This window comes from Sander lucioperca, chromosome 7, assembly GCF_008315115.2.
Source record: "Sander lucioperca isolate FBNREF2018 chromosome 7, SLUC_FBN_1.2, whole genome shotgun sequence".
Lineage (NCBI taxonomy): Eukaryota > Metazoa > Chordata > Actinopteri > Perciformes > Percidae > Sander > Sander lucioperca.
The window spans coordinates 29,287,713-29,314,522 of NC_050179.1; the positions used below are offsets into that span (position 1 = coordinate 29,287,713).

General features: G+C 41.6%; 1 protein-coding gene and 1 long non-coding RNA gene across 2 annotated transcripts; one reads left to right on the forward strand and one right to left on the reverse strand.

Annotated features, from left to right (window-relative positions):
• Positions 1 to 404: 404 nt before the first annotated feature.
• On the reverse strand, positions 405 to 2,201 carry LOC116050362. Its single transcript, XR_004105076.1, has 3 exons — positions 2,117 to 2,201; positions 794 to 797; positions 405 to 527 (listed from the first exon to the last, which is right to left on the reverse strand). It is a non-coding gene; the product is annotated as an uncharacterized LOC116050362 (long non-coding RNA).
• Positions 2,202 to 7,410: 5,209 nt separating this feature from the next.
• LOC116050377 (core histone macro-H2A.2) lies at positions 7,411 to 23,374 on the forward strand. Its single transcript, XM_031300394.2, has 9 exons — positions 7,411 to 7,683; positions 10,073 to 10,250; positions 11,181 to 11,287; positions 13,989 to 14,186; positions 15,338 to 15,436; positions 16,743 to 16,842; positions 16,948 to 17,037; positions 17,585 to 17,759; positions 22,820 to 23,374. Exons 2-9 carry the CDS (start codon positions 10,079 to 10,081, stop codon positions 22,983 to 22,985), a joined length of 1,107 nt encoding a protein of 368 aa, XP_031156254.1. The 5' UTR covers positions 7,411 to 7,683; positions 10,073 to 10,078; the 3' UTR covers positions 22,986 to 23,374.
• The last annotated feature ends 3,436 nt before the right edge of the window (positions 23,375 to 26,810 follow it).

Below are 26,810 nucleotides of genomic sequence, written 5' to 3' on the forward strand. Positions count from 1 at the left end.
TTTGTCACCAGTTGATTTACTCTGAAAGCAGTCATTATTTGACTATTTTATCATTATCATCTCCCCTGGAACACACTACCTCAAATCACCAAATGCTATATTAATTTTACTTTGGATCGTCTCACACTGGCAGTTATTATTATTATTCTGCCCAGTTTCCAAACAGGCACCCTTTGCCACTGATTTACTCTCTCTCTGTTTTACAATAGCAAGGTTATTTTTGACACTGCAGTATGCCAAATCAAAACAGAAATAACCTCAGAGCCAAAGACTTTATTGGTGGGATGAAGTTTCCAGCAGGATCTTTTCCATGTTTTTAAAGGAATACGCCACCATTTGTTGAAATAGGGTTATTCACCATCTCCTCTATATTTATATAGGTATGCAAATGCATTTTTGTCTCAGTGCATGCATTGTCTTAGCCGCCGCTAGCTTAGCTTAGCATAGTGAATGGAATCCTATGTTGCCAGTTAGCATGTCGTGAGTAAAATTGAGCCAACAACAACAAAAACAAAACCTAAATACTTCTTGTGGCCTGCGTATTCACAACGAGTACAAATAGCAATGCAGATTAAGACTAGACCATTTCCTAGGCAGATATTGACCTGGGACTATATTGGGTGGAAGTACAGCCGAAGCACTGCTACTTGGGCACAGAGATATCACGCAGCACCTGAAAACCCCCAACTTCCATCAACATATCAGCGTGAATATTAGCTGGCTATTTTTCCTACAGTAGACAGACGAAGAGGATGACTTCTCAGACAGTCAAGATCCGGAAGCATACCTCTACGAACCTGAGTTTACAGAAGAGGAGCTGCGTGCTTTGGAAATGGAACGACAGGAGGAGGAGGATGCGATCGCTCAACAGCCCGAGGACGTGAGGATGAGAGCCAACACGATCTGGTGGTGTGATGCCAACCTATGCCGACTGAAATGAGCGTGCCTGCAGTTGTGTCACAGCTACCGAGGATTTCTCGGCGTTGATCCATCCTGCAGTCCTTGACTTTTTTTTCGGTGCCAAATGGACCCAATAAACAGCGCTACTACTGAAAATTTGGTAACGAAACGTAGTTCCTCTTTCAATTCGGCGCAACTTTACTTTTCCCAGGGACAGATTTGACAGCGACACTGCCTTCTCACGGGACACGGGACGTGACAGAGGCTGGTAGCAGAGTAATCATGGCAAGCGAGAAGCAGCCAAAGCTAACTTTTGAGAGCGTTTTAAGCTTTGTGGCTTTTTGCTAGACGGCGCTCTGAGCCAGGCAGACACAAAGCTGACAACCTCACAGATGGATGCGGTGGAGATGGCCTCATACATACACGCAGCGGACCGCAGTGGACTTGTGTCAGTTGCACGGACACGCAAGGATTTCTAGAAAAGAGGCTGCATGTGTCTACGACAATGCACGGACCATCGTGGCTGCGCGACCGGTATAAGTCGATACAGACATTACATAGTATACACTAACACCGTGTAACGCCGATGACCTGCTGATGTGCATTCAACCCGCGCTGGACTGGTTCATAATGAATCAGCCGTCCCTCTGTGAGGAGAGAATCCAGCCTGCAGTGGAGTTCAGACACTTCACTGATAAACCAGAGATTGGCTTTATGGTCAAAGATAGTTTTTGTATAATTAACTTCAGTCTCTGCCAGAGACGCCTGCTTTTAAAAGTAACGTAAAAGTAACAAGTAAAGTAAAAAGTTACTTTCCATGGGAGTAACTAAGTAAAGTAATGGATTACTTTTTAAAGAAGTAACAAGTAACGAGCAAACGCTACTTTTTAAACACTGGTTATTTTACGGGATAGATCGACCCATATTAGACCTGTACTCACACAGAGTTGCTGCGTAATATATCTGTGCCCAAGTAGCAGTGCTTCGGCTGTACTTCCACCCAATATAGTCCCAAGTCAATATCTGCCTAGGAAATGGTCTAGTCTTAATCTGCATTGCTATTTGTACTCGTTGTGAATACGCAGGCCACAAGAAGTAATTACGTTTTGTTTTTGTTCACTTTTACTCACGACTTGCTAACCGGCAACATAGGATTCCATTCACTACGCTAAGCTAAGCTAGCGGCGGCACTGCCGGACTGAGACAATGCATGCACTGAGACAAAAATGCGTTTGCCCACCTATATAAATATAGAGGAGACGGTGAATAACCCTATTCAACAAACGGTGGCGGGTTCCTTTAAAGCACATGGGTTTACACTAATCCAGCCCACCTAACGTTATCCTGTTTGGATGAATTGAATCTTATCTTGATTCTGTTGGTAGTGCTATAGACATAAACACAACCCTTCTCTTGTTCTAAAAATGACATAAGCACCAACGGTGACACAGGTGTCACACACTCTTTAAATGTTCTGAAAAGTTCCTCATTCCGTTTTATTCTTGATTTTAAATCATGAAGTCCCTAAGTGACACTGAGAGAATATCCTGGTTACGGTCATGTGACACTTTGTCAATTTGTGTTTCCATGATACCATTTCCAAGATGGCTGTGTGCCTGGTCAACACAAATGACAGAACAAGCTAATTTTTAAAAGCATTTTTTTTGTTTCTATGGTAAGATTCAAGTCTTTTAACGATAGTAATGCTTACATAACATGTCCTATATTTTCTTTGCTCTTCAGCAGATTGAACCCAGTTAAAGTCATAGGCTACCTGTTGTTGTACACAAGGTAACACAGTCTTTCACTCAGTCCTGTACTGCCCACTGCTGGGGGAAATTATATATAGCAACAGTGAAGGAGGTAACAACCAGTACTACATATGTAACAGAAATTATCCTTATCATGTCCACTCACAATGTTAACCATCTTAAAGTATCTACTACACTCAGTTGTACATCCCTGTTAAGCCCAACAACCTATTTGCACAGTCATGTATGATTACCTATCTATGTGATGTAAGAAACTGGATCTCTACAGATTTCCTTTAATTTTCTCTTTAGTAAAACAGAAATCCACATCATTGGGTTTAAAATTAAAGCCAGTGTTGTTTATTTAGCCTATTTTTTTTCCTTTAAGATTAATTTGCATGTTTAAATGTTGAAGGGTCATCAGCACAGAACATGTGACTGGCAGCGCCTCACACAGGACTGTCTATGGTCACATATTCTATTAGTCAGAAGATCATTTTACAAAAAAGTCCTCACATTTGTGAAGTTGCTTTTAAATGTTTTAAGTAATGTTTCTCATCTCATCCTCTTATCTTGCAGAGGTCTGTTCCATAGTCACAGTTTATTTGTTGTATCTTATGTGACAGGACTTTTATAAACACATTTTATTCTGGTCCACTTATGTCTTCGATTACCTACGCCATAGGTCTACTTGATTTTCACCAGCCATGACAGTGACGCTTGTAATGTGTGTGCGTGCGTGTGTGCGTGCGTGCGTGTGTGCGTATCATCGTGGTGTAATCAAATGTGGTTCTGGAGACACCTACTGTAGCAGGAACTACCACAGAGGTAGTTATGAGTAAATGGTAGGTGTTTGTCTGTCCGTCCGTCTGTGTCTGTCTGTCTGTCTGTTCGTCTGTGTCTGTCTGTCTGTCTGTCTGTTCGTCCGTCTGTCTGTTCGTCCGTCTGTCTGCCTATCTGTCTGTCTGTTCGTCCCTCTGTCTGTCTGTTTATTTGTCCAATTTTTCATAGCAATAGCATCACAACCATTCAAGATGCGGTCAAAAAAACTTTGGAAATGGGTGTGGTCCAAATAGGTGTTTTTTTGTCGTGAGTTTGTTTCCACAGTCAAGAAGGAACTTTGAACCTCTACTACAGGATAGAGTTGTCCATTTGAGGACACGGAGCCTCTCAGCGCTGGCGTTCTGCTCCCCTTTAAATGCTGCCTGCAATTTCTGATAACTTACTGAACTTTCACTTCCACCTTTCATGTGGGAGTCATTATTACAAATAGTCCATTAATATTGTCAGCCTGCCATCCAGTGCTTTCTACTTGGGATGTGACAAATAAAATCAAACAGAATAATGGCATGGAACTGTATGGATTCTATTCTTTTGCAGGAGCAAATTTCAACATGGGAAGGTAAACATGTTACTAAGGTGGTCAAAATCATAAGATCATAACCATAACCCAAACTTTATCATTTGAGCATGATAAGCATAAGTAATTTAGTCAAATTCATGCTGCAATGCTTTACTGTTCAACTTAAGGCTGAAGCGAGATGTGAAAAGTTGAGAAGAATCTTAAAAACAATAAAAACATGTCACAGCTTCACCTTCCTCTCAGCAGCTGTTAATGATTAGAAATAAACCCCTCACTCCCCACACAGTTGATTATTCTGATTTAGGAAAGCTACTCTCAGTTTCTACTCCTATGCCGATAATACACAGCTTTATATCAGCATCAAACCATCTACTCAGCTCCCCCCCCTCTCCCTGGTCAACTGTCTGCATGACACCAAAGCCTGGATGCCAACCAACCTACTCAAACTGAACAGCAATAAAACAGAGCTCTTGGTTGTGGCACCCAAGGCGCTGCTCCAGAAGGTTGGAGGTCTCATTCTGGATGTTGACGGGTGCGCCATCTGCCCATCCTCTGAGGTCCGCAACCTTGGTGTAATCCTGGACTCCACCCTCTCTTTCCACACTCACATCAAATCTATCACCAAATCAGCTTTTTTCATCTTAAAAACATCTCCAGACTCCGGCCTTCACTCTCTGAGTCTGTGGCAGAAACCCTCATTGATGCTTTCATAACCTCCCGTTTGGACTACTGCAATGAAGTCCTGTCTGGGGTCCCCAGCAAAACCCTAGACAGGCTCCAGTATGTCCAAAACTCTGCCGCCAGGGCCCTCACCCACACCAAGACCTGGCAGCACATTACCCCAACCCTCATCCACTGTCACTGGCTCCCAATTAAGTCCCACATCAAATATAAAATCCTCCTTCTCACCTACAAATCCCTCCATGCCCTGGCCCCACAGTACCTTCGGAGACAGAGCCTTTAGTGTTGCAGCCCCATCCCTCTGTAACACCCTCCCTGCAGATATCTGAAATGCTACATCCCTGGACATTTTTAAAAAAAACTCCTGAAACACCACCTGTTTACTACAGCCTACAACCTCCCTTAGCTTAGCACTGTAATTCTGTAAAGTGTCCTTGGGTTTCATGAAAGGCGCTATATAAATAAAAGTTATTATTATTATTATTACTCCCAGGTGGTCTCCACTCTGGCAGAAAATAACACAGAGCATATGATTTGGGTTTATGTTGATTATAGGTTACTGGCAGGCATCACAGCCATCAGAATCACCACAGAATCACCACTGTGTTGCAGCACAGGGACAACATATCAATGACTAGAAAAAATGTAATTCAGAATAAAGAGTGTAAAGGGTGGTTCTTTCCCAATCCTTCCAGTTGAAAAATACCTTTGCTATCTTCAAATAATGATAATGTCCTGCCTGTGATTAGATGTTATCAGTCTAGATTTATAGAGTGTCCCATAATGACACACACACAGACAGACACACACACACACACACACACACACACACACACACACACACACACACACACACACACACACACACACACACACACACACACAGCTGTCATTCAAGGCCCTGACCTGCCCAACGGAAGATCTTGCCCAAGGACTTCGACATGTGGACAGAAGGAGCCAGGGATTGAACCGCTGTGATTACTGGATTTATATACAGGTTAGATTGTTCCTATGTACAGGGTTGTGGTAAAGGTAGCACACAGAATACTGTTATAAATATTGGGGGTTACTCTATAAGCTACAGCATACAGGGGTTGTTTTATGTGCTTATATTGAGACAGTGCATTCCTTCTGCTTAGACTTACCTAAGGCAATGAAAGGATACAATGCACATGCTATTGCACATTGTGTGTTACACTATGATAGCAGTATAATACAGTAAGTTGATTTAGTATTACTGTGTTATTTTACAGGATTTTCGGATACCACATAGCTGATATAGCTGTTCCTTAGATTGATGATGTGGAAAAGAATTGTTCTTGTGTCTAATTGTTTTGGCATACAGTGTTCAGTAGTGCCTACCGGAGGGGAAAAGTTCAACAACAGCCCTTATTTAAGGCTGTATTGAGTCTATTTGGTATTTGGTTGAGTCTATTTGTATTTGGTTATTGCCACTAATTATTTCTTATTACTCATTGTCTACTTGTATGATGTACAGTATCTAATTGAAGTGAACAGTGATAGCATGCTATCTTGAAGCTCTTGAAAATGTCTCCAATATATTTTTCTACATGCAACCAGACTCTTCCTGGCTTCCTGAAAATCAACGTGCATTGCTGAAACAAACTTTTTGTTATGTACTCCATCAGATCATATCTGTGTCTATTGTTGTCAAAGTTCCGTTCTGATTACATGACAGTGCAGCATTGTAGATGGATTTCACAAGTCACAATATTTCAGTTGGAATAATAATGTAGCCAACAACAAACCAGACATGATGTCCATAGATAGGCCTGTAACAATTATTTAATAACTGTCTAATCGCAATATTTTTTAAGTAATCATCGTTACTTTTATTTAATCACAATTAACATTAAGCTAACATTAGCTAAGGTCTTAAGGTGTATGACTGGTGGTGGTAATTGTCAGTTTTATGTTCATTTATGAAAAAAAAACAATGTTTTATAATAAAAAAGAGGCATGGTTTACTTTTCTAAGCTGTGTACTTGGGTCACATGACAGTGATATAACCAGAAGATGTATCCTGGGATTTATTGAAAACTTAACTATGTTTTAAAAATAAATACATGAATAAATATTTTTTAAATTTGACTGAAGGAGACAACGCTAATCACAATCACTTCTGAGACAATTCATTGTATAGAAACATTTGGATTTGTTACAGCTGTCTCAAGGAAGTTTAAACTGCTTCCAGCTGATTTTCAGGACATACAGATTACAGTCATATTAACACATTAAGTGGATATGGCTGTCATCTCCCTTCATGGATCTATTGGCTTTGACATATCAAAGATGGAGTCCAGTGATCTGATTGGCTCGCTTGGGATTTCTCCTCTGATGCATCAAACAGTCTGCCAGCATCATCTGCCTGAATTCCTTCCCACAGTCTGCATGTTCAAAGAGGAGAGACGCTGCCTGTAGGCTACTGTTTCACTACCTGTTAGACCTGGAATTGTGCAGATTTCATTTAGATTTTACATACTGCCTTCAGTAAACCACTATGAAACTGCCTGGGAGGCTGGGAAATATCATGTTTAATAGCCTGCTCCAAGGCCTTAAGAGAGGTCATTGTTTGGTACCATTTATGATCTATCCGACCTCCGACGAGAATTTATTATAGGGTTTATTTATATTTGCTTTGCTTCCAAAACATTGCTACCTTCACATCTGAGCACATCACGTTCCTTTCCACCAACATTGTCCTTCTTGAAGCCATGTCAGGGGGGCGTTTTCACTGAATTTTTCCCCTTTGCAGCATCAGTAGCACAGAGCCTGCCTCCAACCAGACTACGCTGTTCCTGCTCGCTCTGTGGGGTTTTTCTAAGGTCGGGAAGCTAGATTACGCGCAAGGACAGCACATACACAGAACCAAAACAAAGCGCTGTCTTCCACCGCGGGGATTCGTCTGTCTGCCGTGCAGGAGCATCTCTGACTCGCGCTGATTCGCGTGAAAAGAGGACAAAACAGGTAAAACTTAGACGGTTTTTCATTTCCCATGCCCAGGCGCATATCCGGATTGACGGAGACGCTTTACTTTCCATGTCTGATGTGATTACACTGTATGTTGAGGATTAGAGGCTACATGAAAAAAGAAGGGGGCGGGCGGGGGCATGTTAAAAGAAATAGGTCGTTGTGGTTAATGTCTCTATTGTAGAATAACATGCGAAAGTGCCTCTCGGAATGTGTACGCTTCTGAATATTTGTGCTTAGCCAAACGAAGCCGACCTGGCATAACGTTAGCTAAAATTAACCCTTAGCTCTATGTTTTATTTCCCACGGCTGAATAGGTGCCAATAAATAATACACCTCTCCGTTTAGTCGCCGTGTCAGGCTTTTCTACGATTTAAATAACCGAAAAGTCAACCTTAACGTCTGCGTAGCTACGTCGAAGGGGTGTTACTTGCTTCACTGTAACGTTAGGTTCGGTATGGCTACTGTAACGTTAGCCTACATGGCCCCGGTCACATTCCCGTCTTTTTCCATTCGGCTCGTGCGCCGAACACCACACACACACATGATATCCCTCCACCTTTACCGCCAGCGGTCAGCTGCATTAATGCATACGTGTAAATGATGTGTGTGTTCCAGCGGCGCTGCTGCAGGCCGCAGCCTATCACACCGCTCAGTGCTGGAACTTGTTTACATGGAAACCTCGGGGGTGAATGGTAACCTTTCCTCTCTAACATGGACGGTCCACATACGGCTTGTAAAAAAAAAAAACTAAAACGACTGGCCTTATGGCACCGAGATAGTGGACGTGACGTATCTTGTTTTTCCTCCTAGTACAGCACTATTTAATTACTCTATTACAGATTAGCCTGTGCTGTTTCAGTCAGTTGTGTTAGCATGTGTTGGAGGATGCCTGCACTAACCTTACCTTGGGCTGATACTTGACTGAGTTATTCACACTGCATATTATGAAATGATTTATCTAGGATTTGATATAGTAAACACGTTGAAAAACTACAGTAAAAAACATGGAAAAAAATCGATGAATGTCACAAGTGTCTTCCCATCATCTGTATGTTTGTTAAACATTTAATTCAACCCTCATAAATCATTTGTAATTGGTATGTGTGTAACCTACGCTTAAGTGCAATTTCATTATTATACAATTATTGCTTAATTGTCCAAGCAGAAGGGTTTATGGAAAAATAGTTAATTTCTTTAATTAACTATTAACTTTTAATTAATTAACTCTAGCACTTTAAATTCCACCGATGTAAAGCACTCTGGTTACATTCCCTAAAATATCTCTATTATAAAACACTCAGTTCACTTTAATTATCAAAAGGTGGCTGGGAAATTGGCTAAATGAACTATGCTTTGGTTTTATTTGCTTAGGCTGTGCAGTTTTCAGTCTTAGAAACAAACACCCCTTAATATAACGCAGTCCAGTACAACACCACCACCACTATGACCTCAATGCTAAACATATCGTTGAATGAACACCTGTATGAACATGTAAAAACAACCTGAACATTAAAGGAATATTAAAAGTAAACTTTTTGGCAGAACAGTTGTATTGGATTGTACTAGATTGTACAGGTGTACCTAATAAAGTGACCACTGAGTGTAAACTGTGTATAAATATGTAATTTACCACAGCTGTAAAATGCTGGAAAAGCTTGAAAATGCACATTAAAATGCTTGAAAAGTGCTTGGATTTGACTTTGGAAAATGTGTAGGTACCCTGAGTCTAGCTCCTTTCGAACACAGAAATAAATAAAAAAAACTTTCTCCAGTGTGTTCTGTGGATTATCCAAAGATGACAGGGACACTATTTCTGGAAAGAGATCTTCCTGATATATTTTTAAAATGAAATTTTTAATGCTGTGACCACTACAAACACAATTCCTTTCACTTACATTGTATTAAGGTGAAGGGTGGCATACATCTCAGACACAGATATGTCAAAACCTGGACAGATAAAATCAGAACTATCTGTGTACAATATATATATATATATATATATATATATATATATATATTTTTTTTTTTTTTTTGTAATTCAGGAGAACTAAACCAATCAATCTATTAATACATTTATTTGTCACATTAAATCATAAAATACAATTTCAGTGAAATAAAAGTCAGTTCCTTCAATTTATGCATTAAATACAGTATATATATATATATATATATATATATATATATATATATATATATATATATATGTAGATGTGTGTGTGTGTGTGTGTGTGTGTGTGTGTGTGTGTGTGTGTATGATAGTGGGGGGCAGTCTTAGTCAGTGTCCTTATTTATTTACTGGATTGTTTCGGTGCCGCCGGATGTCCATCATTTTTGTGTATGTTATCATTATGGTATTGACTCGCTGTGTCTGTACTCTGTCCAGAGCACGATGTCAGCCAGAGGAGGAAAGAAGAAGGCCACCAAGCTGTCCCGTTCAGCCAGGGCAGGTGTCATCTTCCCTGTGGGAAGGATGATGAGGTACCTGCGCACCGGCACGCACAAATACCGCATCGGCATGGGGGCGCCTGTCTACATGGCAGCAGTTATCGAGTACCTGGCAGGTAGGGGGGCCACAATAAGTCAAGTCTGGAACAGCATACTGTACTGCTGTAAACATTATTATGTTATGTACTGTTGCATGTGTAATTTATGTGTCATATGTAAATATTCTTTGGATGCAAAAACAATTCATGTAACGCTAACTCTAATGCTTCCGCAGCGCTTTATAAAGTTTGTTTTTAATTCTGTGGTGTTGTAGTTCTTTCTGTCGCTAGTCCAATTATAAATTGCTGTATTACGACTACAAATGAGACCAACATGCAACTTATTTTGCAGCCAATCTAGACACCAGTCCTATAATACCAATGAGGAAATTGTTTCAGACGATGTTTCCGGACTCTGATGTCTGACTTTGTTGTGATAAAGGTCTTACATTTCATCCATAATGGTCTTAAAAAGGTCTTAAAAAGTCTTCAATTTGACTTGGTGAAACCTGCAGAAACCCTGTGTATGAGACATGCAACAATACAGTCAAAGATATTTTACTTTTTCGATTAAATAAAAGCACATCAACAACTCTACATGTCTGGCCCTTGATGTGATTCTCATTTTCCAGTGTGGCCCTTAGGGAAGTTGAGTTTGACACCCCTGGACCATCTGCAAAGTATTATGATAAAAAACTATAGCAATTATAACACAAACAAAGTTTATTATAGCATGGGTTTATTTTTTGGGAAATAGAAATGGGACTAAATGTCCTGGGCCATAAAGCCAGTAGCACAAAGAAAGAAAGAAGAAGATGTATACTTTATGTTTATTTGCTATGTCTATATCCACATTACTGCTCGTAGTAGAGTATGGTCTAAACTTCTTAAATGGTACATTGTTGTTCCTGATGGGCTGGGAGTCACACAGTGGAAAGTAAACATGTTGAAATAGCTGAACACACACTGTATGTTTGATGGCTTTCTCTGTGTTTTCTCTCCTTGAAGCTGAGATCTTGGAGTTGGCAGGAAACGCAGCGCGGGACAACAAGAAAGGCAGAATAACTCCCAGGCACATCAAGCTGGCTGTGGCCAACGACGAGGAGCTCAACCAGGTAACAGGGACTATAAGTGGCTGACTAATATTTGGTTATACTCTTCTTGAAGTCAGAGACAGTTTGCAATGTTTTCACTTCTCGAATGTGAAAAGAACTCTGAATCAGAATCAAAATACTCAGTCCCCTTAGGGAAATTGTTTAGTTGCAGTTGCTCACAGTCAAATTCAAGGTAAAAATAAGAAGTAAGAAAAGAGCGAGTCAATAAATGTATAAAAGTAACATAAAGCAAGTAAAGTGAGATTAGGTTAAAGAGTAAGAGTAGGTTCAAAAGATCATGTTCCTAAAACAATGGATTGTACAAATGCTATAGAGCTCAACAGGGACCGCCTGCTTTTTTAACAGCTCTGGTTCCGGAAGTGTTTTCCCCCATTCAATTGTTCCATTGACGTTTCAGAAATTGCTTGTATAAAGAGTATTAAGCCTGGAACCAAATCAACCAGCTATGAGAGGAATCATGACCATAACACATTTGATTTGGCGCAAAAAAACCATTTTGAAAACAACAAAAAAAGGCTAAAGGTACAAGACCGTGTACAGAACCTATCAGAGACTTCAGTGGTAGAAGCTCGCTCTAGACGTTCACCGTTACGCGGCTACAGTAAACATTTCCATAGTAACAGCTAGTTGGACCAATCAGAGAAGTCGCTGTTACGCTTATGATTGTGGGTAGTGTTGTATTTCTCCATAAGATCGTGAATAAAACATGTTTTTCCTAAAACCAGGTTGATTTTATACAGACTTCTAGCTTCTACAGGAGCAGAAACTTTAGTTTCACATCCTCGTAGCTCGGGGTCAGTCTACCTCGGATGATTTAGACATTATGGCTGATAATTAAATTCCTTATGGAGAAAATCAATGGGACGTTTACTTACGGAACCACACTGTTGAGCTCTATTGTAGTGCAGTGTAAAGTACGAACATAAATAAGTACAGTGTGAATAAAAGTAGCAGCAGTGAATAAATAACAGAGCCCATTTTTCTCCCATCCCGAAATGCTGTGTGGACTAGCCAGACCCTCCTCTGCAGCGCTGTGGAGGAAGGTCTGGACATGTGAGACTAGGCAGTGTCTAATGTATGTTACCACTCTTTCACAGGGCCTTTAATAGTATGTATGTTTTCTGTTTAAAAAACTGCTGTATATGTATGTTATTATTATGAAATTAGATTATTACTAGCAACTGCATGAAGGAGGGGGGGTGCGCATACACGGAAGGCTTGTATCATGTGGACGTGCCGACAGTGTTGTTGTCGTTACTTAGAATTCCTCATTGGGGAGACAGAAACTACGCATTATAGCTTTAAATTAGCTGAAGTATTGTTTTCTAGGTGTGATTTTCAACAAGTCTTCATTTCTAATGCTCATTGAAATGTCCTCGCAGCCCTTCAGCTGCTGCTTGAGAGCGAGAGGCAGCGGGCTGAGGGGGCTGAAGCAGACCCTCCTCTGCCTGCTGCCACTCTCTCTCTCTCTTTCTCTTCATCCGTAACGTTGTCGTCTACTCTGGCTAAAATGAATAGCCTACATATGGTCATCGAACTATAACAACCTTATCCACATTGTCGAAATCATTTAAAAATATTGAGCCATTACACTGAAAATCTTTTAGATAACAGGAGCCTATACTTTCTGTAGCCTACTCCGTAACAACAGACTACCTGGACGCCTTTTTCTCGTCTCTCTCCACACCGCTGTCTTCAGACTTTTGCCTTTTTCCCCTTTAGACGGGAACACGACGGTGGAGCGTTTTTAAGATTTCCACTCTGGAGGGTGATTTAACTTTTTTTGCATTTTTAAGCCCCAAAAACGCTGTCGCCATATAAACGAAAGGCACATCTGATCAAATATTTTGTCGTTTTCACCCGCATGTCATATTTTGCAGCCAGTCTAGACACCAGTCCTATAATACCAATGAGGAAATTGGGGAATTGTTTCCGGACTCTGATGTCTGACTTTGTTTTGTTTTCATCATTTCATCCTATCATATCATAATGGTCGTAAAAAGAATGAATATATATAAATTCATAAAGAAATTGTATTAAGAAATGTGATTGTATTAAGAAATTGTTCCTCTATGGAACAAAAGAGGACTTGGGTCTGTTTTTTTGTAAACAGGAGGAGCACAGTATTCTCAAGAAGGCAACAGTTTAAATGAAGAGGCTGTGTAGGTGCCCCTGATCTCCCACAATGCTGTTTGCCTTTTTTAGTATTCTGTTTTTTTATATACATTACATACTTGGAAATGGAATGCCTTACAGTTTACTGGAAGTAGATATGTCAGGATATGTTTTGACAATATGTAAAAAATGCATGAGAAATTTAACAACTTTCAAATGAATGCAATGATGCAGCAATAACAAATAATGTTTGGGATCGAATAGTTGTAATCACGTAATGTTATATACGTATAAAGGTACTGTCCTCTCAGGTTAATGTGAGTGAAAGTCTTCTCCCTGGAGTGCGAGGCATATGGTTTCAGATGACAGCAGATGGTGTGTGTAGCAGCTAATATTTCAGCAGGCGTGAAGTGTCCCAACACTGTGGGTAACCTCAGCTGGGACCAACCACAGTCATTTCACATCTGTTTGCACAAGACTAGTCACCATTTCTTGAAGAGAACGAAGACGGAAGAAATAAGGCGTGTTATTGTATGTTGTAGCACAGTACATAGTCACGGTGTTACAGAAATGTTTTCTCCATCAGCTTCTGCGGGGGGTGACCATATCTAATGGAGGGGTTCTGCCTCGGATCCATCCAGAGCTGCTCTCCAAGAAGAGGGGAGGCCGGGTGAAAGCAGAAAGCCAGGCGTCCATCCCCGAGAAGCAGGAAGAACGCTCAAAGAGCAAGAAACCCGTCAAACCCTTGAAAAAGGTTAAAGGCAAACGAGGCCGCAAGCCAAAGGTCAGTCAACATAACAGAATACTCATGGAGCTGGGGGGGGGCAGTTAAGGCCTCAGTAGGCTTCAAATTAAATGCGTTTTTAGATTCTTGAACACCGTCTAAAACCACTTCACGGGGCGCCCTGGTAGCTCACCTGGTAAAGCGTTCGTCCCATGTACCAAAGCTCGGTCCAGATTCCGACCTGCGGCCCTTTGCTGCATGTCTTTCCCCTCTTTCTCTCCCTTTTCCTGTCTACAACTGTCCTATCAATTAAAGGCCAAATTGCCCCAAAAAGAATCTTTAAACCACATCACAAACAGCAGAATCAGGCAGCTGCATCTGATAATTCATTTCACTTTTCAAAACAGACAATTAAACTGAGTGACTTGGCAGTTGAATGGTTACCTCATATAATATAACCCCCCCCCCCTAAAAGCAAAAAACAACAATCATGCCCACTTTATGCAGTGATTGGACAATACAACAAATCTGAAGCTGACATGTCTGTAACTTGTTTAAAACTATTATCAACAGCAGGCAAACAATGATTCAAAAATGATACTTATTTTAGTACTTGAGTTTTTAAATTATAAACCTATTTTTAAAGCGTGACGAAATCATCTTTAGTCACGGTTCACTTATTAGCCGTTTCTGGAGCTTTCAACCACCTCTCATGGTAGGGCTATAGTAAAAATCACTATAGTCAAGTCCAACACAAGTCACAGTACGAGCAGCTGCCAGATCCAGTTGAACTCTGTCAAATACATTTGCTTCAGATAACCACAAGATATGGTTGAAAGCTCCAGATAGAGGCAATACGTGGGCCTTGAGTTGAGATTATTTTGTCAAGCAACTGTGTCCACAGTCAAGAATGAACTTTTACCCTTTATTTCATTAAACAAAATATGCCACAGTGCTCAATGCATCTGTATTAAATCAAGAACTTTGCCAAAATAAAATGAGCTAGAAATGGAAGACTCCAGAAATGAGGAAATAAGTACAGACAGAATACACAGAATAAGTAAACAAGAATTTGTTGAGCCTTGACACTTCTTGACCCAGTGTCAAGTACTGAGGTTTGATACTAAGTTCGCTCATTATTTGTTTAAGCTGTACACTCTGTTATAATTTAATTATGGTTTAAATGTGTCTTTTTTTCCAATCTGACAAAGAGCACAGACAACGAGTCTGTACCAAACTCCACAGTAGAAGACGGCCCAGGAGATGGATTCACCATCCTGTCAGCAAAGAGCCTGTTCCTTGGACAGAAGGTAATATATGTGTATGAGTCTCTGAGGGCCAGCGCTGCTATTTTGAACTGAAGCTGCTGATAGCTAATGAAATGACAGTTAGAACCAGTGTAAATATGTAATCATAAAGCCCAGTTCAGACCAAAAGATTTGCGACAAGATGAGTTGAAACTTGTAAAAGTACTTGTAACGTGGCGGTCTGCAACCTTCTGAAAGCTGCCAGTTCACACCAATGTGACTAGACGAGACTGTCTATCATCTCTATAGCAACGACTCTTTGAACTTCCTTTCTAACTTCAGACTTTCAGGCTTTTTGTAGCTGGATATATCATGTGTTGCCTCTAAATATGAATGTGGATAATGTAAGTGATAGTGAGATGCTTGCTACAGCTGCATTTCTAGTGAGGAATCAGCGAAAACATTTTATTTCTCTGATTCACAGCTTTGTTCTATGTGCTCCCTCTCTTCAGTCACTCTCTAGTCAAGTCATAACAGCAGTCGAGGTAAAATGCTAACTGCAAGGCTGAAATTATGAATATCCAGCAAAGCACTAAACATACTGCATTCTAAAAGAGGCAGCAGAACCCCTTACCTAAGAAATGGTGAAGCTGATGAGGACATTTAATTCGGAATTGACTTTAATAAGAAAAGAAAAGATCAAGAAAAGAAGATACCTTGCTAGCATGATTGCAGTGGAGGAGACAAAACTGTCCTCTTTTCATTGGAAAATGCATTCCAAAGTGCAGTTAAAGCTAATGTGAGCCTTCAGCAGTCTGAGTTAGTCTAATCAACTGGGGACGTTTGAAAGTTCCTGTCTATTTAGGACAGAATTGCCCCTTTTTATTTCCTTGCTGAGCTACAGTACTCTCTAGCTCGCTCAACCACATACCGTGCTCACTGGCGCTCGTTGAGACTCATGCCATTTTCACCAGCTGACAGTTTGTGACATAGAAATACAATGGATTATGGATCATTTTGTTTCTATAGTTTACAGCTGACTTCTCTATTGGCTGTTGAAACAGGTGACGCTCCTTACGTTCTAAAACCAGCCTCTGGAGACTCGACCTGCTGAGTCGCAGCGACGCATTCGGCTGGCATGAGTCGAGCTGAGACGGGCCGGTTCAGACCCTGCGACGTTCTAAACGGTTTTGTCTCGTCGCAGATCTTTGGTCTGAACTGGGCTTAAGAGCGACAACAGTGTTTGCTCACTGGGATGAAAGGCCAACCAACATATCAGTCTGGTTTTTGACATTTACCATATAAAAGGCTAGGACAGAAAAGTACAGCAGCTGTTTTCTCACACTGTGTTGATGACTTTGATCCACAGCTTTCACTAACAGAGAGTGAAATCAACAAAATTGGAACAATCAAAGTGGAGGGAATAATTAACCCAACAAATGCAGAGATGGACCTTAAAGACGGAGTGGGTGAGGAGGACATGTGCATGTGTACTTGTTTTCTTATTAACACGTTTTCAGACTTCCCCCTACCCATCCAGTCTTGTGTTCACCTGCTGCTGTGCTGTTTTTCAGGAAACGCCTTGGAGAAAGCTGGAGGCCGAGAGTTCCTGGAGGGAGTCAAGGAGCTGCGGAAAGCACAGGGGCCTTTGGAGGTGGCATCAGGTAGGCCTACACACTGTCCTGGGGCCCGTTTTAGGAAGGAGGTTTAACAAACTCTGAGTCTAACCCTGAATTCTGAGTTGATTTACCCTGAGATGGAAACTCTGAGTTTTCGGTTCTAGAACAGCTGATTTGAGTTGGTTCAATCAACTCAGAGGAGGTTCACTCAGAGTTAAGCGTGTACACCACCACTATAAAAAGGCAGCGTGAATGGAGCCCCAAGGCATGCTTCCAAGGAGGGCTGGGCAGTACATAATATCGTGATATGAAACTAGATATTGTCTTTGATTTTGGATATCGTAACATCAACAAGTGTTGGTTTTAAAGTGGTCCTTTTCTGAACTTACCAGACTGTTCTAGCTGTTTTATTATTTGCCTTACCCACTAAGTCATTATATCTACATTATTGTCAACCCTTCAATATCGTCACAATATCAACGTCGATGTATTTGGTCAAAAATATTGTAATATCAGATTTTCTCCATATCGTCCAGCTTTACTTCCAATGGTTAAACTGTAAAACTGAGTGTTTGTGTGTGTTCCCCTGCAGTGGCAGTGAGCCAGGCCAGTGGGATGGCAGCCCGCTTCATCATCCACTGTAACGTCCCTCAGTGGGGTTCAGAGAAGTGTGAGGACCAGCTAGAGAAGACGGTGAAGAACTGCCTCTCTGCAGCGGAGGAGAAGAAGCTCAAGTCTGTGGCTTTCCCTTCACTCCCTGCTGGACGGTGAGCTCCACTCTGCTCATTTCAAACTCTCTGTGTGTCAATCAGTAGTGCTGCTAATGCATTTATCCACTCAGAGGTGACATGCAGGTCAATGAAGCTTATATACTCAGACCTGAAGTTGAAAATGAACAGTTGGACAAGAGTCAATTACGAGAGTGTCTATGCACTTTCACAGGAAATTTGTTTGCAGTTGGAGGTACAAAAAACAGCCAAACAACAACACAATAAACAAGGCATAAAACATCTTAGCAGCACATCTTTCCTCACCTAAAAAGTGGACAGTGTCATATAAATCCCTTGAGATTGTCTGGAAGAGTGATTTCTAAAAGTGTCACTGAGAAGGCCCAAAGTGACACTAATCACAACTGTGCATTCAGGAGTTGTGCAAGTTATCAGCTTTAATTGTACAAGGAACAAAAGAAAATGTGTAGCTGTTTGTTTTTGCTCTAGGGAGCCTATATCTCGGCCCAGAGGGGACAAGAGTGGGTGGTCAAAACTTGACAAGATTGACCGCGCCGTCTGCAAAACTTGTCTGTCAAAGGTCTTTGTTAGAGAGAGCTGCTGTATCACTGTCACTCAGCAGGGAACCAAAGAGTTTTGTTAAATAATTAGGACCTAGTAACATTTCCGTATCACAGTCAACATGCCAGAACTACATGCAGCAATTTTATAATATCGGACGTCCGTTATATTGTTGTTGTCATTACTTAAAATTCCTCATAGGGGAGACAGAAACTACGCATTATAGCTTTAATGGCCTTGACACCCAACCCGATAATCGGCCATTGGACAGTCTGGCGAGGTCGGTGACTCGAGTCTGTTCCGTGTGTTCCGTGCCGTCGTCCGTTGGAGGAGCTGTCGGCCGTCATTTTGGCCGACCTGACATACTCAGTGCTCATGCTCATGCTTAGCCTACTCCTGGTTGCTTGGCAAAAGTAAACAGAAATTCTCTGGTGCTACCTTCAAGCACGTCCCAGTAGCAGTAGCATGCTATTGCCTAGTATCTACAAGAGGTCTTGCAAGTCACTTCAGAGGTATTGTCAATAGGGCAATACCTCTGTCCTCTGTACCTCTGGCAATAAGTCTGTCGATTATTTTTTCGATTAATCAATGAATCGGATAAAAAAACAAAAAACAAAAAAACATTAATTTACATCAACTCAATACATAATTACATACATGTTGTTTTAGTTAATAGTTGTGTAAAGGTAAGTAACCCAAAAAGCAGATACAGACCACACACACACACACACACACACACACACACACACACACACACACACACACACACACACGCGTTCACTTGAAGCTTATTCCTTACATTATTACCATCATTGTAGTAAGTGCGAGTTAAGTTCATTTGTACACCACATTTAAACACAGCTTAAGATGACTAAGTGCTATAAAAGAACTTTAAAATGAAATTAAAAAGTACAACACACACAAATATCATACAATAACTGATATGGGACAAAGCACAGAATATATACATGAAAATAGATTGAAAAATGAATGGCCAAAAAAGGCGAGTGAATAAAAACGTGTCTTTAGTCCTGCCTGCTTTACTATTATTATTAGTTATTAACGAGCTAATGCTAGCTTGTCAAGCTGGATAACGAGTAAACACCACACCAGCACCACTGGAGGGACGTTACGTTCCTCATTTCAAAACGGAACAACAGTAGGATTGTGTAGTGACTTTACCCTGCTGTTGAACTCCCGTCCTCCTCATCAAGGACTACAACATGTTCACGTTTTAGGTGCTGAATCATCACCGTGGTGACCGTGCCATGCCGTGTCGCTTTTGCTTATCTTGCAATTAACACGTTTTCGATTTATTTAGTGTGAAATGCTCCCACACGTTGGATGACTTAGGTCGTACTGATTTCTCTGCCTCCGCCGTGTGTTTCAGAACAACGTTACGGGTCTCTCCGGTCTCTCTCCGTATTTCCTCTACCCCCGCTCTGCTCTTTTTTTTCTTTCACTCCGTGCCGCTCTGCACGGCACTCAACTCAATTGCTTTTATCTCCGCAACTGAGTGGCGTGTCGTGCGACACAACGAATCGATAATGAAATTCGTTGCCAACTTTTTTAATAATCGAATTTTATCGATTTTATCGATTCGTTGTTGCAGCCCTAATTGTCAAGTCACAAGAACGATGTTTTTGGATTTAAAAGTATTTATTTCTCGATAGGGGTAACAAAATATATGAGATAAAATGCCAAACATATCAGATATATAGAGAAATACGATGTCCTGAAGCGTTTTCCGCCATCTTGAATGATTTTCTTCGACTCGAGCAACCAACGTACATACGTCACGCTGCCCTCACGCTGCCTTCACTCTGATTGGCAGTCGCTTTGTCGCATCGCTCAGCATTTGCATAAAATAGACTTCTTGTCTTGGTCGTGGCAGCGGCGAGCGCGTGGCTTGTCGCTGGCAAACGGCCACTCCCATTGAAAATGATTGGCAGCCTGCCGCTTTGTCCCTGTCTATTGTAGCTAATGTGACTGAGGGGTAAGTAATGACAACAAAACTGTCAGCACGTCCACATGATACAAGCCTTCAGTGACCACGCACATGCCCCCCCCTCCTCCACGCAGTTGCTAGTAGCCAAGGAGGACATGGAGGATTAAAAAAACATGATGGACTCTATCTTATCTTATCTATATTATCTTCACTCGAGTTTCTGCTCAGGAAAGTCGCCGGACGCCAAAATCTTCTGACCATGGTCACACTGAGAAATCCAGAGAGAGTTGTGTGGAGCTGATAGTCTTAATTAGCTTTGTAACAACTCATTTGGTAATGGCTTGAATGAAACGGACGTTCATTAATATCAAAAAGTTACACACTAAAGCTTTAACCAAGACTTCAGCGGCAAAATCCATTTAAAGATCCATCAGTGAGAGAACAGAAAACGCTCTTCTTCCTTTGTCTCATTAAACGTTGCATCTCACCACTGTTCTCCAGCAGTGACACACTGCCTCCATGGATCGGGGGCCAGATGTCGTAGCAGCATAACACCTTAGTGGATATTAATGTAATTTAGGTAAACAATGATGTTTGCCTGCATTTAACTGCAGTGCTGTCAGGAGGGCTCCTCCTCTCTGCTGGGATTAGGGGTGTGTGTTTGGACCAACACAGCGGGGGTGCAGCGTGACCCGAAGCGATGACCCAGGCTCAACCTTTGCCGCAAAACAATGTAACGCCAACCGACAAGGGCCTATGGTGGCCAATTACATGCATGCCAGTTCACATTTCTGGTAGAACCCCATATTTCCAATGTTCTCATGATCATCACAACCAAAGATAAAATAATAATACCGCCTTCACAACTTTCCAAAGTTGTAAAATCCTGCCTTAAACTCTATTCACATGGGATTAGCATCATGTGGGGACCTCGTGTGATTTAGAAATTACAGATAGTGGTCCAGATTAGGTTGGTCATGAAAGGCGGCATCCACAACCCCCCCGCAATTCCTTATCTGTCTTTGCGAGAGGGATAAAAAGGTGCACAGGAAACATAAACCTTGAAAAAACAATACACGACCCCGCCAAATCACAGACATGTCGATTCGCACGGGACTAATATTATCACAGGACCTCAGTGTTTGCCGAAATGTGGTAGGTCTTCGCGGGGGAATTTTAACTTTACAAATTACAGACATGGCCTATTCACACGGGATAGGGCTTCTTTTTAGTATTATAAACTGCTTTGCACCTATGGATCTGTCATTCAAAGATTTGCTCTATTTGTCTTTGTTGTATTTACTTTACTTTTGTTTTATGTATTTGATTTCTTACACACTGCTGAAGAGCTGCTGAACAGATTGTCATTGTACTCTGAACACAATGGCAATAAAGATCTATCTATCTGTCTAAACTGCACTTCTTGGTATATTACAGCACACCTGCCCCAACTCAGCCCCTTACATTATTTGAATGCACAGCTGTTTGCGGTCTGACACCTGCTAACCCTACCAAACAGAATATTGGCTAATATGGAGATACACTGTCTCACATAAACATGTCTGATTTCACAGACTCAACAGTAGAGCTGCGTACCTAATTCAGAACTTTTTAGGCACTGACCGAATTGCCTCTAAAGTATTGACTATCGAAAAAAATGCCTCGTCATTCAATACCCAATTCCAATACCTAAGGAGTAAATCTCATCAGTGAGCCAATCAGCATGCAGCATGCATCTACCAAGATCTAGTCTATATCCACGACGTTACACTTCCGGGAATAACTCCGTTGCCGCCGGTAATTTCGCTGGAAGTCCTTCTTTTCGGGCAGATGTCTGTCTCCTTCCTCTGTCTCTGTGTTGGTGTTCTAACCTCTGGTGGATTTCTGAGGACTATGGTTAACTGCTCCTCAGATCTCTGCAGGGTAAATCCAGACAGCTAGCTAGACTATCTGTCCAATCTGAGTTTTCTGTTGCACGACTAAAACTACTTTTGAACGTACACATGTTCCACCAAAACAAGTTCCTTCCTGAGACTATTTAGCAGAGGCACCGTGGCCCCGCCCAAGATGATTGTGATTGGTTTAAACAAGTGGCAATAAACCAGAGCACGTTTTTCTCCCATCCCAGAATGCTGTGTGGACTAGCCAGACCCTCCTCCGCAGCGCTGTGGAGGAAGGTCTGGCAATGCGAGACTAACCAAGATCTAATAATGTCTGTGATTGGAAAAACTCCACGTTACATAGAGACGGGCTCACGTAGTAGGAGCTGGAAAATAAATAAAAAGATTTGTGATGTTTTAAAAAATTGGTATTGAAAAAAGTATCGTTTAGGAACCACAGTATGGGAAGTTCACGATAAACGATAGCCAGCCCTACTGACCAGTATCATTACTTGCACAGTGCGGACAGTTTCAGTATTTTGGTGACTGTATTTTTAACAGCAGTAGTGATTGGCATATAACTCAGTTTTGTACATTGACATTTCACAGCGTTCTGGTCTGTTGCGTTGCTTTTAGCAGCAGCTTGTATACAGTACATGACTCTTCACTAGTCAGTAATGTTTATTTGACAAGCTGAATCTCTCTCACAGGAACGGATTCCCCAAACAAACGGCTGCCCAGCTCATCCTCAAGGCCATCTCCAACCATTTTGTGTCATCCACCAGCTCCTCTCTGAAAAACATTTACTTTGTTCTGTTTGACAGTGAGAGCATCGGAATATACCTTCAGGAAATGGCCAAGCTGGACGCCAAGTGAGGATTCTTGTTTTAGGGGATTGTTTTTCTAACTGTTGTTTGTTGCAGCTGGTGTAGATAGGTGATATGACAGTAGGGGGGGGGGGGGTTGATGTGGAATCTGTCTTGGTTAAAGAGGAAAAAAAAAACATTATGTGTGAGTGGAGTGCTGTTCACATTTATGTTCCACTGTCCCGTCAAGAGATTGCATTCTTTATAGATTAGATAATTTAAATTCGTACAGTTTGCCATTATGGTTCCTTGTTTCGATGATGTTTTTACATTCCATGTACAAATATAACAGTTTTCCTGGCCTCTGTAGTTTCTGATACAGTTAGTTTACTAAAAAAACTGTGGTTCTCATTCTGCTTTAATAAAACTCAGATGTTTTACACCAGAGATCCACACTTAGATTTCTTTCTTGTCTCATTTTTAAGAATATTGTTTTGAAAATGTTACATTTTATGAAATAAGTATCTAGTGTTACAATACAGTAACAAATGCACATATACACTCTACTTCTTCAGAATGTCAGGTAGACCTCATTGATTGGAACAAGAGCACTGATAGCAGACATCAGCTGTAATTCTATCATATCATGCTGGCAGCCATATGCACAAAACATCCAAAGGCCAAAGACCCTGACACACCAAGGCCACTATCGGCCGTCGGTCCAAGTTGGGCCTATGACCATCGCCCTAGTTTGTGCGGTGTGTCCCGCACCGTCGCCACGCGTCGGCCTTCGTCGGTTAAACAATCTATCTGATTGGCTGTTCAGCTTGAAAACGGTAGTGAGGAGAAAAAACAGACTGTGAGAGCGCACACACGAGTCTGATCAATCCAACACAGTACACAGTTGATCTCATGTTTATGTTGATTTGATTTGATTTGATTTAATGTTGATTTTAGAATGCTTTTTTCTGTTACATGTTTATGTTGTTAAGCAACAGATTGTAGCGCTATGTCCAAGACAAATTTCCCCTTGGGGACAATAAAGTGTATTCTATTCTATTCTATTGTACACACACATAGCTGTCAAAACTGACGTTCGCATGTTCCATCTAAAACAAAAAACACGAAAACTAAAAAGGAAAAACGGAGCGGGCTAAACAGTGGAAATGTGGCATGAACATATACACAATCTTGTATTCTCCTCCTGAGTGTCTTTGTTTCAGGGACGTATTAGAAGGATTTTTGTTTCAGTTTGTTTAAACGATGCTGGGCGCGCCCGCCTGCGCCACACAGATAACCGGCGATATTGGGCTCGTTGGAGATGAGCCAGGCCTGCACAGAATCGATCACTGACAATTGCCACCCAATGCATGCTGGGTAGATTTGTGTGCGACTTGATCCAGACTTGCTCTGACATCATGCACACGTGGGCCACTGCTGCCGCCGCCTGCTCCCGTCCACTTTACAGGCGAGGCGCAGTTCATCTGGAACGAGCACTCGCCAGCATGCATTGGGCGGCGGTCGCCGCAGACACATGGAGCCTTGAAGAAGAAGAGCACATCGGCTGCCTCTGCTGTTAGCTAACAACAGGAAACTGGATGGAGCTATAATGTAACTTAGTTTTTTGTTTTGTCTATTAGCACGTCGGTGACATGAATAGGCTATACCAACAGTTTTATGTTTGATCACTGGGTGGAGCATTGTCCCCGGAAATGCATCTAGGTAATCAAAAGCCAGAGGTACACAGGTGTGTGGCAAAGGGGAAAGCAAACAGCTTTTTACTTTGGGCACGTTCAATCTCAAAACGGTGTGTTGCTACGGTTTACTGGTTGAACGACATGTTTCCTCGGAACGGTGTGAAACGCTCTGCTGCGGGCTTTGGGATGTTTTCTCTGGTTTATTGGCTGTGTCACAGGCGATACCCAATCAGCAGAGACGTGTCTGTAAACTCGTGGTGATAAAAAGACAGAGTGCTTGCGCACACAACAGTGTGTTCAACGCACCCCCGTTTCAGTTTTAAAAAACGTGTTGCTACGTTTTGTCGGGGCTGAACGTGGCCCTGGTCTGTGGTATCGTTTGATTAGTGTTTAACTGGAAAGCAGAATGAAACCTAAAAGAAAATGGACAAAAACATAAACAAAAATATAGGCCCACCTGTCATTAAATAAATGGGTCACCGCACAAGATATTTAATGTATGGACATTGATTTATTGGCAGCCCAGAACACGCATCAGATCACGTTCTCTCTTTCTCACACCTCATTGGCCTAATGAACAGTAGGTCTGGGATAGTCACCATGGAAACATGAATTGGTCATGTGACAAGGGCTGGGAAAATTGGCAGAACGTACAGCCGTGACAGTACTCTAATCCAGTGGAAATCACAATTGTCAGATTGACAGCACTCTAGCCCAATGTGTGTGTGGGGGGGCAATCATATTTTAGGGGGGGGCCAGTGCCACCCTGTGCCCCCCTTCTAGCCCCGCCCCTGCAAAGAGCACCCATCAGCATTTAGCAGGCCACTAATTTAATAGTTTGGGAATGATCATCCGCATTTATAGGCATATACAGCTGAGTATCAGCTTAGTAGTAGAAATAATACTATAACTGTGTATAATGTGGCCAAGAGGTGAGATGTACAGACAGAAGAGTAGAGAGCTGAGAACAGAGATGCACTGAGAGCAGGCAGAGCAGAGAATCAATCAACAGTAAAGTCGTTGAGTTGTAGTAAATGAATAGTGAAGGTTTCAGTCGAACCAATCAAGATATAGATGAGTATAGATGACGACAGGACGTATGTCATGTAGTCTGTAGTTCTTTAGTGTGCTTACATAATTGCAGTGTGAAACCAAAACTAACAGTGTTGGGCAAGTTACTTCCCAAATGTAACACATTATAGATTACTAGTTACTGTCATTTGAGAGTAATTAGTTATATTACTGTCTCTGAATTGTAATGCTTTTGAGTTACTTTCACCAAAATAACAGCAGAAGTATGACTTGGCAGGTAAATCAGGAATTTCACTTATGCATGATTTAATCCAGACCGAGACCACGTTGTCGGTTTCTGTAATTTTGTTTCAGATCAAACATGTAAAGTTCAGACGAGGAAGGTGTGAAAGGAAAAAAGCAACACCTCCACCTTGTTTAGCAGCCTGGCAACATCAGGTGGGGACTATGAGAAATAGTTTTAATTTCACATCAACCAATCATATCCAGGCCATGTTGAAGAATCAAATCATTTATCAAGGGTTTGGTAGACAATGATCTGATATATTGAAAACCAAATTTGAAGGCCTTTTTAGGACCACAGCTTTCATTGGCAGAGCTGACAGTAGATGAGGTAGTAATGCCTTATGATATTATTGGAGAATTTTAGTGATCTGCACATGCGATAGCATGGTAAAACCGTACAGCTATGATTGCCTTGTGATTGGTTTTGTGCATCATGGGACAGTTGAACACCGCCAGAGGTAGGGAGGATTATCAGATTTTTTTGGTCCACATATTTAGGGAACGAGAATTTTTGAGAAATAAGGCGAGGGAGGGAGCCACTCTCAATGTTGTAAACTAACTAAACTATCAGTCTGATAGTGAGTACGGTGGAGATTTCATATACATATTAACTAAGCTAGAGGACTTAATCCGCACTAACTTTAAACCTAGCAGGCTGAACCAGAAGTTGTTCTGTCCCTCTCGCATCCCTCGATGCTCGCTCCTTGGGGCAGAAATAAGAGCTTTGAGACGGCTTCCACAGAGGAGGGACAGAACAACTTCTGGTTCAGCCGAGGACAGAGGAGTCGAGGAGCTATCAGATAAGGATGATGAGATGCAGCCAGAGAGCAGCCTTCCTGGAAGCCGTGCAGCTGAAGGAGTTACTAACTCCACCCAAACAG